The 15,388-nt window shown below is 42.3% G+C and overlaps 1 protein-coding gene across 2 annotated transcripts in view; it reads left to right on the forward strand.

Annotated features, from left to right (window-relative positions):
* The window catches only part of CNGA3 (cyclic nucleotide gated channel subunit alpha 3), a 56,434-nt gene that overhangs the window by 1,089 nt on the left and 39,957 nt on the right, over window positions 1-15,388 (forward strand). For both annotated transcript variants that reach the window (XM_029601876.1, XM_029601875.1), the window contains exons 2-3: window positions 6,698-6,817; window positions 10,186-10,371. In XM_029601876.1, the coding sequence (XP_029457736.1) occupies window positions 6,698-6,817; window positions 10,186-10,371 (306 nt within the window). The remainder of the gene's footprint in view (window positions 1-6,697; window positions 6,818-10,185; window positions 10,372-15,388) is intronic.

Consider the following 15,388-nt stretch of genomic DNA (forward strand, 5'->3'; position numbering starts at 1 on the left):
AGAATAGGATCTGCTATCCCTCTCTGTAAAGGTTTGCAAGTACACTGTCCTGGGGTAAGGCAGTCTACTATTGTTTGTAAGCTGGAAGTGATAAAGCTGAAAGTATATGAAGAAAAGGCTGGAGTCAGGTCTCCAGCCTGGAAAAGATTGCACAGTATCCCACATATGGTGTGTCAGTTCGGGGATTTTTTTTTTCTCTAAGCTTCGCACAGAGAAAACCCAAGAAAAGAAAATGATTGCATGTATGGCCTGCCAAGCAGTTTGGAGGCAAAGCATTGCTGCTGGTTGGGCACATAACCCTAAAGAATTAAAGCAGTGTGGCTCAAAGAAGAGCACACAGGGGGAAAAAGGGTTTTTTTTAAACAAGAGAGGGGTCTTTGGGGGTCTGTAGGGAGTTAAGATAGGTTTGATTCAAGTAAGGAGATTAGCTCCACTCTTTGTGCTATGAGTCAGGGGAATTAATCCGTCAGTTAGTGCTGGAAAAGCAAGCTTTTTTCCTTTTTTTTTTTTTATACCTTTTTCAGAGAATAAAAAAAATAGAGCGAGAAACAGCAGTGCAGAGAGACTGTGTTTGGATAGGGCAGGGTCCCTGAAAAGAGAAGTTAAGCTGTCAGAGTGCTGTGTGTTAGAACAGGGTGGAGGCCCTCTAGAAGCAAGTATGAATCAGCAAGGTTTGCTGGCGCTGTGACAAAGCCTCATGGAAGAACAGAGGCAAGTGCAAAACTGGGTTAGGAGAAGCCAGATTGCTTGGACATCTACGCTGAAAGAATGCAAAGCAACGTTATTGCATTTAACTGCTAATATGGCAAGAGTATAGTCAGAACTTGATGCAATTCAAGTGGACACAGATGCAGAGGTTTATAAAAACAGCAATGGTACTGAAAACAGAGAAAAAGCCTGCGGATGGTGTGACGGGCAAAATTTGCGTGGAACCAGGGAGCACCCCACTGGAATAGGTGGCCGAAGAGAATGAGATTCAGCTGATGGAACCAGCAATGACTGTAACTTGTGTTCAGAACAGCTCAAGGTGCACTGGCCACTAAGGATATTTGAATACTAGAAAGTCTTTGGATAAACCCATATGGAGGGCAATTTTTGTTGAAGACAAATGGCCCCATTTACTAAGCAGTTTTCCCAAAAACACAAAAGGAGGGAACACACTTACGGTGAAATTTTAAATCCCCTGCGCGTGGGGAAAACACTGGGCCTTGCACGTGCCGGGCACATCTTCAAAGGGGCCCCGGCCATGCATGTAACTCCCGTTATGCATAGAAGTGCCGGGCCCAAGAAAAGGGGTGGGAGGAGCAGAGCTGGAAGCAGCCGGTACAGCAGTCATTTGCCGCTGTGCCGGGGGATCGCACACCAGCAGGCTGGCGAAAGTTCGGAAATAAAGAAAATAAAAAAAGGTAGGCCCTGAAAAGGGGTCGGGGAAGAGAGGGGACGAGGGAGGTAGGGGAGGTAGGAAAGTTCCCTCCCAGTCCGCTCCAATTAAGGAGTGGACTGGGAGGGAACTGGGGGAGGCCCAATCTCGTCGCCGCATGTAAACTGGGCAAATCTACTCCCCCGCACTCATGTTATAAAAGCGCACGTCCAAGTGTGCGCGCCAGGTAGCGCGGGCACATGGAGGCACGCATGTATTTTATTAAAAGCTACCCCTTAGTAAATAGCCCCCAAAGTCTGAAGGTACTTTATATCCATGAAGTTTGGTCCAATTTTCAACTGGCCGATTTACAGGGGTATTTTGCTTTGAAAATTGCCCTTAAAATCCACGAATCTTGCAGTTATCTGTGACCCCATTTAAAAGCATGCAAGAAAAGAGTTAAAGCCATTTGTATGGGTGTGTTTCTTCTACAATTTTCTTTTTCTTTTTTCAGTTTTGCATGAGATCCATAATGGGAAAAATTAATTTTTTTTCCCAATTTTGTTTGATAGGAAAGCTAATTCAGTTTCTACTTTTTATATAGATATCCTTATCCTGAAATCTAGGCTGCCGTAGATCAAGTTGTTCAGGAGAATTCTTTCACTCCTGCAATCTTGCTGGAAAGGCTGGCAGCGTTTTTTCACTTTCCTGACTTCCACCTTCCAAGGGGCCAATGCAATATAGTGCGCTGAGCCCAGGGCACTGTATAACCTGTATTTGGATGCGGGATGTAGAGGCACTAACTAATCCCCTTATGCAATAAGGGGATTAGCGCCTCTACAATGCACGTCCTACGCAGAGTGAAACTAATAGCACTCATCACATGCCCAAGGACAAGACTGCTGGTGTTACCAGAGACAGATGTGGTGTGGACATACAGACTGAGCTCCAGGGCAATTCTCTCTCTCTATGAAGAAATCAGTGATATCTAACCTCTGACCAAGAACGGACATGCCTTTCCAGGCTTGGTACCTTGCATTTTCTTGCCACTGGCTCTTCCCAGAATGCAGTGGCTGTAGTGGCCGGTATGGATCAATCAATGTTTTCAAGGCATTTAAGGCAGATACTGAAGGCCATGGACAAAACAGGAAAGGGAGTACGTCAAGTATGCACTTCAGTTTATGGAGTGGCAGGAGATGAGGCGCGCTTTCTTCGATTTAGCTGACTTGCCGAACGTAATGGACGCAATCCATTGCACCCATGTCATTCTCACCACATGGGAGAGAATTGGCATACCGCAAAAGGAAGCCTGATCAATGTATCTCCTTCAGCGTCGATTCACAATGTCTAGCTGTTTCAGATCTTAGAGCTTGAACCGGTTCACAGGGCAAAAGAACAGACTACAAATAGGCAACATCCTCACCTCTGACAGCTTTAAAAATCAGCATAATTACTTTAAATTTGAATTGCCAATCTTTAGGTAGCCAATAGAATTCCAAGAGAAGGGGGAAACATGATGCCAATACCCAACTCCAGAAATAGTACGGGCCAATAGAGATGTGAATCGTGTGATCGATCGTCTTAACGATCGATTTCGGCTGGGGGGGGGAGGGAATCGGATCGTCGCGGTTTTGTTTTTGTAAATATCGTGTAAATCGTAAATCGGGGGAGGGCGGAAAAACCCTAAAACCCACCCCGACCCTTTAAAATAAATCCCCCACCCTCCCGAACCCCCCCAAAATGCCTTAAATTACCTGGGGTCCAGAGCGGGGGTCCCGGTGTGATCTTTTACTCTCGGGCCTGCGGTGCGTTGTAGAAATGGCGCCGGCGCTACCTTTGCCCTGTCATATGACAGGTCAAAGGTAGCACCGGCGCCATTTTGTTTTTTGTCCCCCGACGTCAGGAGCGTAGGAGATCGCTCCCGGACCCCCGCTTGGGGGGGCCTCCTGACCCCCACAAGACTTGCCAAAAGTCCAGCGGGTGTCCAGAACGACCTCCTGCAGTCGAATCGTGTTGCCGTACGGCCGGCGCCATTTTGTACGGCAAAACGATTCAACTGCAGGAGGTCGCTCCCGGACCCCCGCTGGACTTTTGGCAAGTCTTGTGGGGGTCAGGAGGCCCCCCCAAGCTGGCCAAAAGTCCCTGGGGGTCCAGCGGGGGTCCGGGAGCGATCTCCTACGCTCCTGACGTCGGGGGACAAAAAACAAAATGGCGCCGGCGCTATTTCTACAACGCACCGCAGGCCCGAGAGTAAAAGATCACACCGGGACGCCCGCTCTGGACCCCAGGTAATTTAAGGCATTTTGGGGGGTTCGGGAGGGTGGGGGATTTATTTTAAAGGGTCGGGGTGGGTTTTAGGGTTGTTTTAGTGTGCCGGTTTTTTCCGCCCTCCCCTTTCCCCTCCCCCCTCCCCCTTCCCCCGATTTATGATTTTTGACGATAAATCGGGGGAATTCCTATTGTATCGTGCTTCTAACGATTTTTGACTATTTAAAATATATCGGACGATATTTTAAATCGTCAAAAAACGATTCACATCCCTACGGGCCAAGGCATTTGGGATAATCTGCAGAAACCAGGCCAAGATATACGAGAATGCTATAGTCCTTACCTAACAATACTAAAGACTGCATAGCTGACCTGAAGTCCATAGAGAGTATAAGTGGCTTTAATCTGCAACCCAATCCTATTTTAAAGAAGTCTGCTTCACCTACAGCCCTGACTTGTGTCTTCATGGAGAACAGAGTACAACAGGGCACTCCACATACTAAGGGAACTGTCAAATCCCCACTCCCCAGCTTCTGAACTCAGAGCCCAAATGATCAGTAATGCCTCTGTTTTCTTCCAATTCAGGGAAAGTTTGTTGTCACACAAGCACTCTCCCACAGTATGAGAGTTGTGGGAACATGGTCTCTAAAGCTCTGAGTGAAGAAGAAAAAGTTGACTATTATCTACAAATATTCTAAATTTATTTATTTATTTATTTAAGGTTTTTTTTATACCGGCATTCAAGAACTCGTTCTCATCATGTCGGTTTACAGAAAAACAGGGGTGCAAAAATATAACCGAAAACATAAATAAACGTGGAGAAGAGAAGCAGTTACAATTAACAAGGGTTCATGAACTGGGATTATAAGAAATAAAAGAGATAGAGAAGGATAATTATATACAAGTGTACAATGTAAATAAGGATCTCAGATCTCAGGTACAATGTAAATGAGATCTCAGGTTTCTTAATCTTCTGTCCTATTGGGTAAGGGTGAATATTAAATAAGGTCGGGGATAAGAAGACCCAAGGGACTTGGTAGTAGCATCCTCTCAGGTAAGTTAATGCTATGCTCACTAAACAGAAATTATCAAACAATTCTTGTGAATTCAGTAAAAATGTAGACATGCAAAATTTGCACAAGAGGAGGTCTCAGTGAATGAGCCAAGACAGAAGTTTTGTTTCACAACCATCAGATATTGTTATCCTAACTTCAAGATATTTGGATAACTGGTATGTTCAGCTTTTACCTATCAGATTACAAGCAGCAAGTATAGCTTGTTAACATGACATCATCTTGGCATCCAGTTACAACTGGTGTCAGTCACCTAGAACTCTGCCCTCTCAGCTACATTAATATATATATAACTTCCTTATGTAAACTACTTGTGGGCCTAGGGATGAGCTACAAAATATATGCTGATGTGTTAGAAACAGGATGTTGGGCTTGATGGACCCTCGGTCTGACCCAATATGGTTACACTACAATAGGTTGACTCTAAATATAGATAAGACTGAAATCATCATCATCAGTAGATTTCCTCGTTTTGATGTTCCTACCACATTTGATTTGAAAGACATGAATTGCCTATCTTGTCCCATGTGTGCAATCTTGGAGTTGTTTTTGGATCCAGATCTGTCTATGCAATCACATATTAAGAGCCTCAGGATAATTGGCTTCTAAAAGCTGCATATACTATGGCGACTAAAACCCTCCAGACTTAGTCTTCAGGAATAGACTACTGCAATTCTCTTTGTATTGGCCTTCCTGCAAACACCCTCAGAGCCCTTCAAATTCTCCAAAATTCAGTTTCTCGCATTTTAACAGGTTCCCATATAACTCCAGTTTTGTGCTCTCTCATCCAATGGAGAGTTAAATTTAAAGTTATTATGTTGATTCACCTTAGATATCTCCAAACACGTCTTCTTGAGGTCTCTGCATCTCAACAAGGTAAGCTATGCCAAATGAAGCCTTTTCGGTTGCCAGCCCTCTCTTATCGAATTCGTTGCCCAAACAGATTCCACATCCGGCATGGATACATTCAAAAAGGCTCTGAACACCTGGATCTTTAGACAGGCATTTTAATGTGACAAAACTCTGGCAATTCTGGGGACTATTTGATTAGTCTCAACACCTGATGGAATCATTTTGCTTATTTAGATCATTGATGGCAGAACCACATTTTCCCGTTTTAGTGTCTGATGTACCTATTTTTCTTTTTCTGATGAAAATATTTTGTTTTCACCTCTGGCTGCCTAATGATTTCTAGTATGGCACATCTTGCTTTGCCTTATTTTATAGTAATAGTTTATCTCAGTTTGTATGTGTATTTTATTTTCTTGATTTATGTATTTTCTTTCCCTGTATACCCCACCACAAACTTGGAGTGTGCAGGATATAAATCTTTTAAACAAACAAATGAAGGAAAGAAAACTTGATTGATGGGCACCAGTTTAGAGACTTCAGTAAAACCACAAGGCCTCCATATCAGCAGTGCTGACTTTAAAAGTGACACCAAAGCTACCAGCCCAAGTAAAGTGTAATTTATATTTGCTCTCTTATTGTGTCACTTTATAATGCTGTTAAAGAGAAAGAAGAATATAGGAGTGACAGCAATATGCCAGATGGTGAGGCAGCATCCACACCACTCCAGCATCCAGTTTAGTTAATATGAAATTATGCCCCTTGTTAAAGATTTCTTGTGCATTGAATGCTTTGGAAGTACCAGTGTTGCTGAAGTAGGCTTAAGTAAGCGTTGCCATGTGCACATCTATTCATAGGCAATCGAGAAATCAGTCCCAGCCAATACTATGAACCAAGTTTCAGAGAAAAAAGTTCAGCCTAAGGTGGAGCATTGTTTACCTGAACTTTGTTCAGACGATAGATGGGAGGTACGTTTCTGACAGCACCTTGTGCTTATCATCTTCAGGAGTAGCAGCAGCAGAATTCATGATCAGTCAGGCCATGCAGTGCTCTGTGCAGTGTGGAAGTGTTTAATGAACAGCTGGGGCTGTGCCAGTGCAAACTGAACCAAACAGCTGTTCTCTGTTTTGTGAAACTGGTTTTGCAGGAGCCACTCGTTGGGCGAGGAGGACACGTCTTCAGAGCTACATCGAGTGATTTCCATGGAAAGAAGAGGTTTGACAGAATCCCGCAGGAGCTCTTTCACAGGCAGGGGAGCACTGGCCAGGTAACGTCTTCATATAACTCACTTTCACATATTGAGGCGAGTCTATGTTGATGCAAATATTTTTGGTGTTCACTGCCTAGTAAGATTGTTTCGATTTAAGAAGTTTACAAGAATTTTTAAATAAGGTCAATGGCATGCACGAGGTAATCCATTTGTTCAGAAGCAAGGGGGTACTGAGACATCTGCTTTTTAACAGAGGACTTAACATGTTTAGGCCATATGAACTTAGCAAAGCATCTCATTAAGGTAAGAGGATCCTCAGTCTGCACTGAGCTTTGTACTCACAAGCTAATTAAATTACAGTAGAATGGAATATGCTTTGGGCTGGAGGAAGGAGCAAAGAAGAGGATAAAAGAGATGAATGCAGGTTGTGGCAGACTGCCTGAAATGTGGAAGAAAACTGATGGAGACATTGTGACTGACAGCCAAATAGAGATATACCTCAGTCTTCTGTTTTCTATACACTCTGTGGATTTCCTGTCTGCCTATAGTGAGGACAACTGAATAAAATCAAAGTACTTTTTATTTTTTTTTTATGATAAAATTGGGATAGAATTTAGAAATGTAAGCATGATACAATTTTCTGTTTATGTGCTTTATTCCCCATTCTGTGCCTATAGAAAAAAATATTTTAAGAATTAGACCCTAGCTCTGTCATCTTTAATATTTATCAAACCTTTGAATGATTTTCAGTTTATTTGATGTGGTAGTCAAATGCTGAATTGTGGGCTGATCTCATAAACAAATGGCAGGGCATGTATCCCACATTCATATTTTGATTCTCAGGTTGCCTGGGGTTCAGAAAGATCTCTGGTAGTCCATGGCCCCCTAACAGCGGTCTGAAAGCTATGTTGGCCATGAAGAAATTTGGATTCTTTGTACGTTTTGATCCCTTCCTACTGAACTGACAAAAGAATTAGCAATGCAAATCTCAAATCCTCCCAACTTCTATTTCCTTCAATCATCTCTACAAACACCAAAGAATAGTAATATTTAATAACTTAAGGACTTTCATACTAGGCACTACAGGTTAAAGAGTTTTCAGTCTTTATTTAATCGGTACTGACTTGTTCACATTTAAATATTTGTATATTTTTCTTTTTGCATTTAAAAATCTGGCACTTATCTAACGCTCAAAGAATCTTCCATTATTTTCTACCCCTTCTATTCCCCGACACGGGACCGGGTTTCAAATATCTTCTTCATCAGGGGGAACCATGAAGTATTATACTGCTCATGTCTGGTGTCACTATAAATTCATTAATGAATAAAACAAGACTAGGAAAGACCCAAGCTTTGCTTGCGACTGACAAGGAGCACGCATAAAAATACGATTGCAAACTTATTAGGTACACCAAGAACTCCAAGTATTTGTTTAGCATCTTCTTCTGCTACAAGCATCACATAAGAATTATCAAAATATATTCATAAGAAGATGGGATTTAGGTGATCTCAATCACATCTTTCTTATATTTGCCCAACAGTTACAAAGAGCTCTGGGCCACTGGAATTTTCAATGTTGCTCACCAGTGACATCTACTGGCTAGAAGAAAGAACTTGGGGTTGGTTTCCCTGGGTCTTACATTTATGTTCCCCATGACCAGGCAAGATAAGTCTGCTTTGCAGACTTCAAGGAAATGGAAAGAGGCAGTAAGGAGAAATGGCAAAAATAAATGTAGTGAGGGCCATCCACACCTCTGCAACTAGTACATTTGTTACATCTGAGCTATAAAAGCATAAGGCCTGATTTTCAAAAGCATTTATGTTTAAATTGGGTTTTACATGTGTAAATGAGCTTTTGAAAATTGCTACAATATGGACCATTGAATTGTCAATAGGTTTTATCTGCATTAAATGCACTTAACGTGGGTAAATGGCTTTTGAAAATTGCTATAATAGTATATTACATTTCATGCGTAACTTTTGAAAATTCACCTGTATGGGGCAATAATCAAAACTACCTGTGCTGGTGCAGACTCCAAGGGTACTTTTACCCATGAGGATTGCACTAATAATCAAAGCTTTTGCCCTCCCCATATACAAATTAGATATACTTATCAATCATTAAGTAAACAATGAAAGAATAAACTCTAAATAAATCACACACACAATACGTAAGCAAATACTTTAAAAAGCTGCACATCCCAAAACAGGGGAGGACAATTTTGAAAGCTATTTTTGCAGGAAAAATAAGCATTTTATCTGCAGGAATCAGCTGTCTGAGCATTGCCCGCCCTCACCTCATCTAAGTCCGCACGTTGTTCTATGATGCATGGACATTTAACTGCAGAGAGGCGCAGCAATCCTGGGAGTGTGTTTCGCTTGAGGGGAATAAAAATAGATGCTGGAGATTGATGTAGGCTGTCTGGTTCATTTGAGTGCAGGGATGAAGGTAGGTATAATTTATCAAACAAATTTAAATCTGATGAACATTGAATATAAAGAATATGGAAATAATCTGAAGGGACTGATCACTAGAAATATGAATCACATTCACTGATCAGTAGCTTGGGGATGGCCTCTTTCCAGGTCCTGAGTTGCTGCAGAAATGCCAAAGCAATGAGAGCTCTAGAGGCATTTTTCACCCTGATCTGCACAACGGGTCAGAGTAACTCTCAGGCCCGAGCAGCTCATAGGGGTGCTAGGACAGAGGGGACAAAAAAAGACTAAGACAAGGAAAAACGTTAAATGTAGCACTTGATATTTTAATGCTTTGTCCAGCTACGTTTGGGACTTAGGAAAATAAACTGTGAGCTTTTAAAATCCCCACACACTGAGCACCTTTAATTATCCAGATAGCTTGGAAGGGGTCTGGAAACCAGTACCCGGGCAGAGTTAAATTAGGTGGACAACTTATTTGGCTGTCAGGTTGAGCTGGAGAGCGGTCCTAAAGTTAGCTGGATACGTTCATCTGGCTAACCAGAACTTTATCCGGCTACAAGCAGTAGAGCACCTAACTGACAGCAATCCACTGAATATCCTGGACAAGTTGTCTGGCTGACTTCAGCCAGACAACTTGTCTGCTCCCTCAGTGCCCCTGAATTCGGGCTTATATTGTCATACAAAATAATAGTAGCAAACGGAGTAAAAGGCAATGGTGAGGAAAAAAATACATTTTAAAGAGAATTTGAAAAAGAAACAGAGAAATGAGGGAAGGTCTGTGTGGGAGGGAGGGAGGGAGAGATTTAGGGGCCCTGTGCGCCTGACAAGCACAGTGCTCCTCCAAAAGAGATGTGCTTTTGTTTAAAGCTTCATATTTTCTTGTTGGGAAAAATGTAACACAGTGAAATGCAGCTGATACTTTGCAGCCCAAGTTATTACCAATAGTAACTTTCTTCCTATTCCTCTCAATTTTCCTTTTCTTTCAGGCTATCACGGTTTGTTATTTCTTTAAGAAACTGGGCCACAGGGCGCTTGAACCACGAAGACCAAAGACCAGACTCCTTCCTGGAACGTTTCCGGGGTCCAGAGCTGAAGGAGGCGTCCAGCAGGGACAGCAATAGCAATGCCCAGTCCATTGTGGCCCATCCAGAGACACTGGGCAGAGGGAAAAAGTAAGCTGAAATGGGACCAGCTTATTCTTCAATGGCAAAAGGAAATCTTTTTGAATTGTCAAAAGTGCAACATGGAGCAGAGCAGCTGCTAAGCCTCTTCTATCACCCCCGGTTGTGTGATTTTATTTATAAGGGCAGTAGAAGAGCATCAGTGTCGGGACAGCTCCATGCTGACAGAGAAATGACAGAAGGTGGCAATAGAGATAAAAGAAAGCACAGGTTGGTAGGGTAACTAGGCGAAGGATGAGAGCAATGGCTTTGGGAGGAAAGACAAGAAAAACGTCTGGAGAAAGAGTCCTGGGTCATGCAACGGGGGAGTAGGCAGGGGAAAGGGAAAGAGCGCTGGCTTATGAAGGGAGGAGGAGAGCAGCCAATACAGGAGGAGAATACAGGAAGAGAACAAGCAGAAGACACTGACAGATTGGCTTGTCACGGAAGGTAGTCAAGCCAGTGGGGAGACTGATGTGAATAGCGGGGTAACAAGACAGGAGGGGATTGATCCTAAGTCCACAGGGAGAGGAGGGGGGTTGGACAAACGGATCAGATTTGATGGGAGAGATGGGGGGAATCTTATTTCATAGAATCTGCCCTCCTACTTAAGGAATTAGGGGCATAAATATTCTACAGTAAAACTTAAATGGCTATAATATAGGTTAAGTTAGGATCATTTTCAGCTACAATCTAGCCAGTTAGGCTGTGACTGAAAAGTATCCTATAGAGAGCTATCTTGGCCACTCGGCTGCCTCTATCTAATTACCAAGTGGTGCTGCTATCTCTTGTTAGCTTTTTCTCCTGCATGCATTATTGAATTATTTAAACTTAAAATGCAGCAAATATTCTGATATTTTGTTGGGAATGTACACCATTGTAATTTTCTCTCCCTCCTACAACCGGCATAGATCTCTCCCTAAAGCCACCATACTTGGGCTGTTGGAAGAGGTAAGAAAGGATAGGAAAAGAAAGGAAGGAAGGATAGAGAGGAGTCAAGAGATTGGAGCTCTAAGTGGAGGAGAAGAAGAATAGCCCTGTTTTTACCCCTGAGCTGACCACAGCGGGAAGCTTTGTAAATGTTACTTGCATTGTGTATATCAGTGTTTTCCAACCCTCTTCTGGAGGCACACTTAACCGGTTGGGTTTTTAGGGTTGCCAGAACAAATATGCATGAGATGATTTGCATACACTGGGTCTCCAATATATGCAAATCTATTCCATACACATTCATTACAGATATTCCAAAAAGCAGCCTAATTAGATGTGTCTCCAGGAGAGGGCTGTATACCGCAGCGGGTGGATCTGTACAGGGAACCTTCCTAATATCTGAGGTAGAAGGTAGAGATTGAAGTCACCCCTTCCCTGTCTTCATATTAGTATGGGCACAACAAGGCTGCTTGAATCTCCTCAAGAACCTACGGGAGAAGGTGGGTGAGACCAGGTAGCGAGAGGTCCTTATAGGAAGCTTAAAACAAAGAAATAGTTCCCCTCATATATACGCTTCATTCAGAATCAAGGTTGACGAGCACATGCATATTTTCAGAGTGAAATTTATTATTTTATGGCTCACTATAAGTAAACAGAAGAGCTTCTCATCTTTATTCTGAATAGTAATTGGTTGTCAGTACAGACTGAATTTGCTCCATTGGGCTCTGTGTACCCACTTCCATATGGTACTGTATTAGAAGAGCCAACGTCAAACATATTTTAAGCCAAGTCATTATGCTTAAGTTAGCGATACCCTAGATATGTACTTGAAAGGCTGCCTGCATGCTTCAATCTAGTTTTTCTTCCTACGAGGCTACATGCTGAACACGGGCTCCTGATATGCTGTGATTTCTCATCTGCATTCCTTATACGTTCTTTGTAGTTGTAAGGTAGCTTAAAGTTTTATTCTGCATTGGCTTGTATTTATTTATTTATTTAGCTCAGGCCTTTTCCTTGGCAGCTCAAGGCCAGATACATCCAGGTACGGTGAGTTATTTCCTGTCCTCAGAAGGCTCACAATCTAAGGGCCTGATTTCCTAAGGCCTTCTCTCATTCTGTGTCTATGGGTAAAATGCTTAGTGAATCAGGCCCTATTGTTTGTACCTGAGGCACTGGAGGGTAAAATGACTCTCAAGCAGGTAACAGATGTTTCTGTTTATGTAGACCAGTGACTTGTTTATTAACAACCAACAAAAATAAAGGAACTAGAAGCCAGTTTGCTATAACAGAATCTGACTGCCATAAAACATGGTGCAGGAAATTAAGAGATGTTCCTCCTAACTGAAGTTGTGCTATAAAGGAGGAATCACACTGCTAGAATATCACAGAATCTATGGCAGGTGATCACGTTTTTATTGTTTTAGTATTTTAACACATTCCGATACCAGCTTTAGATACTGCATGCTAACTACTCACACATGGAACACTAGTTCCAATATTGTGTCTGTCTAGATTGATTCATTGATTATCCTTTCCTGGATTATAATATATTACACAAAACAGCAGCTCTAAAATTCTTCAGTGATGTCTCAAATATTGTACTATAACTTGGGCACTATAGTCCAGAGCAGTGGTTCTCAACCGGTGTGTCGCGGCACACTAGTGTGTCATGAAACACCGGCAGGTGTGTGGCACATCCGCTGCTCTTCCCCCTCCCCCCCCTTTCACCTCAGCAAGATGAACATTGCTGCCGTTCCTGCCCGGGCTATTAGCACATTCAAGCCCCGAGGGGAACGGCAGCAGTGTTTGTGGAAGCCGGCAACAGGAACGTGACCTTTTCTTCTTCCCGCCCCTGTGGCCCGGAAGAGGAAGTGATGTTTACCGGACACATGGGAAGAAGAAAAGGCCATGCCTGCATGCTGCTGCTGCTGCAGAAATCGCATTCGATGCTGGCCAGCCACTTTGCCAGGGCCTGCAGGAGTACGGCGCCGCTGCACGGCTGCCCCCTCCCCCCCCTCCGACCTCCCCTTCTCTCGCCAGCATGACACCAGCAAGAAAATATAAAATATATAAATATAAATATATATATATATATATATATAAATATAAAATATAAAATAAATACAATTAATAATAATAATTAAACTGCAAAAACAAAAAAAGCTGGGGTAGGGAGAAAAGCATAGAATTATATTCTCAGTTGATTGCTGTGTGCCGCGATCGATCGCAGCACAAGCAAAAGCTGAGTGCTGCCTTCTTAGCCCTGTGGGGCTGGGGAGGTCACTCCTGCTGCAGTTTCCAGCCTGTCAGGACTCTGCTTTTAATAGCAGCATACCGGCTGCCTTGTGCTGTAGCTGCTATGTGGGTTGTGGGTGGGGGTGAGTGAGACAGAGAGTGAGCCAGCATGTGTGTAAGTGTATGAGAGAATGTGTATGTTAGTAAGAGAAATGTGTGAGAGCAAGAGACTGCTCAGGAAAATCACTGGTGTGTGTGAGAGAAAGAGATTGTTCAGGGACATGACTGGTATTGTGTGTGTGAGTGAGGGAGATTGGTCAGGCAAGTGACTGGTGTGTGTGAGATAGACTAGTCATGGGCCCTAAGGAAGAAGAGCGTGAGTCAGAGCTTCAGCAGCCCTTGCTGCTTCTGATATGTGCTATTGGCCTATAATGGAAAGGAGTAGGAGAGTTACTGGAGAGAGTAAGTAAGGTGGCTTTTTAAGTTTATCTTTCTTGATTGACTGCCATTTTAATTATTAGATATTATGTGATGGGTCTGCTATTTGAAATAGTTTATTGGTGTTTAAAAAAGTTTTCAAAATTATTAAAAATTCTCCAATGATTGGATGTTCCATTTATCAGTTGTTTTGAAACATTTATATTCTAGTTTTAGATTATTTTATATTTCTCGGGGAATGTATAAATAGAAATGTGGAGACAAAAACTGAACTGGAAACAGCAAGAAGTCAAACTCTGTAAGCAGTAAAACAATGCAAAAACATAAACATTAGCTTTATGGTCACTTTATTCTGTATTTGGTGAGGGTCTGTTTGTGTTCTGCGTGTGTGACCCAGCTAAGGGTGTTCTGCAAGCTTGTAGTTTCTTGGTAGGGATCTATAGGACAGTGGCATAGCCAGAATTGATTTTTTGGGTGGGCACAAGGTTAACATGGGTGGGCTGTAGGCATGCAGGACTGAGACCTACTAGTTTTCTTATTGATAAATAATGCCATATACTGCACCCTAGAATGGCTTTCTAAGAAATTTGCAATAGCCATTCTGCATCATGAAACTTTAAAACATTTTACCTCAATTATTTCAAGCACTTACCAGCATTAAAAAACTTCCTGCAGGGGTACTTTGGGGTGGGGAGGGGGGAGCGTTGCTGCTAAGCACAGGGCCGGTGCAAGGGTATTAGGTACCCTAGGCAAACCTTACAGCCTGGCGCCCTCCCCCCACCTCCCCATACACAATTTTACATTACATTATGCATTTATAACATATTTTACATGAAAAGTGACATTCTGAAGTAAAATTAATATATACTTTGTGATAATTTCATGCACTGTTGTGATGCCAACAAGAAAACTTTGCATCTTGGAATTCATATGGCATCATACCTATTGTGATATATTTTGGCATGGTCCTCCCATATCAACACAGTACTATCTGCCAACACTCAAAGAATAACAACCCTACCTATGAAAAAGAATACCACAAATATTACACCAGAATCTAAAATATTAATACACCTCCTATCAGGAAAACAGAACAGGCCAAGCTACTACAGATCCCCTACAGAGAAACCACATGTTAAAAGAATGCTTCATCTCAGTCTTTGCATGCAGAACACAAACCCTCACCAAATACAGAATAAAACCACATAAAGTATAAATAGAAATGTGCAGACAAAAAGTGAACTGTAAAACGCATCACGCCAGACTCTATACAGTGCAACAATGGAAAAACAAAAATTTCACCATTCCTCATGAAACAATCAATAAAATCAAGATATACAAATCATTAATCATAATTATAAAATCATACTAATAAAATAATTTCAAAACAGCTGATGAATAGAATATCCAATAATTAAAGACTCAT

The sequence above is a fragment of the Rhinatrema bivittatum genome, chromosome 5, assembly GCF_901001135.1.
Source record: "Rhinatrema bivittatum chromosome 5, aRhiBiv1.1, whole genome shotgun sequence".
NCBI lineage: Eukaryota > Metazoa > Chordata > Amphibia > Gymnophiona > Rhinatrematidae > Rhinatrema > Rhinatrema bivittatum.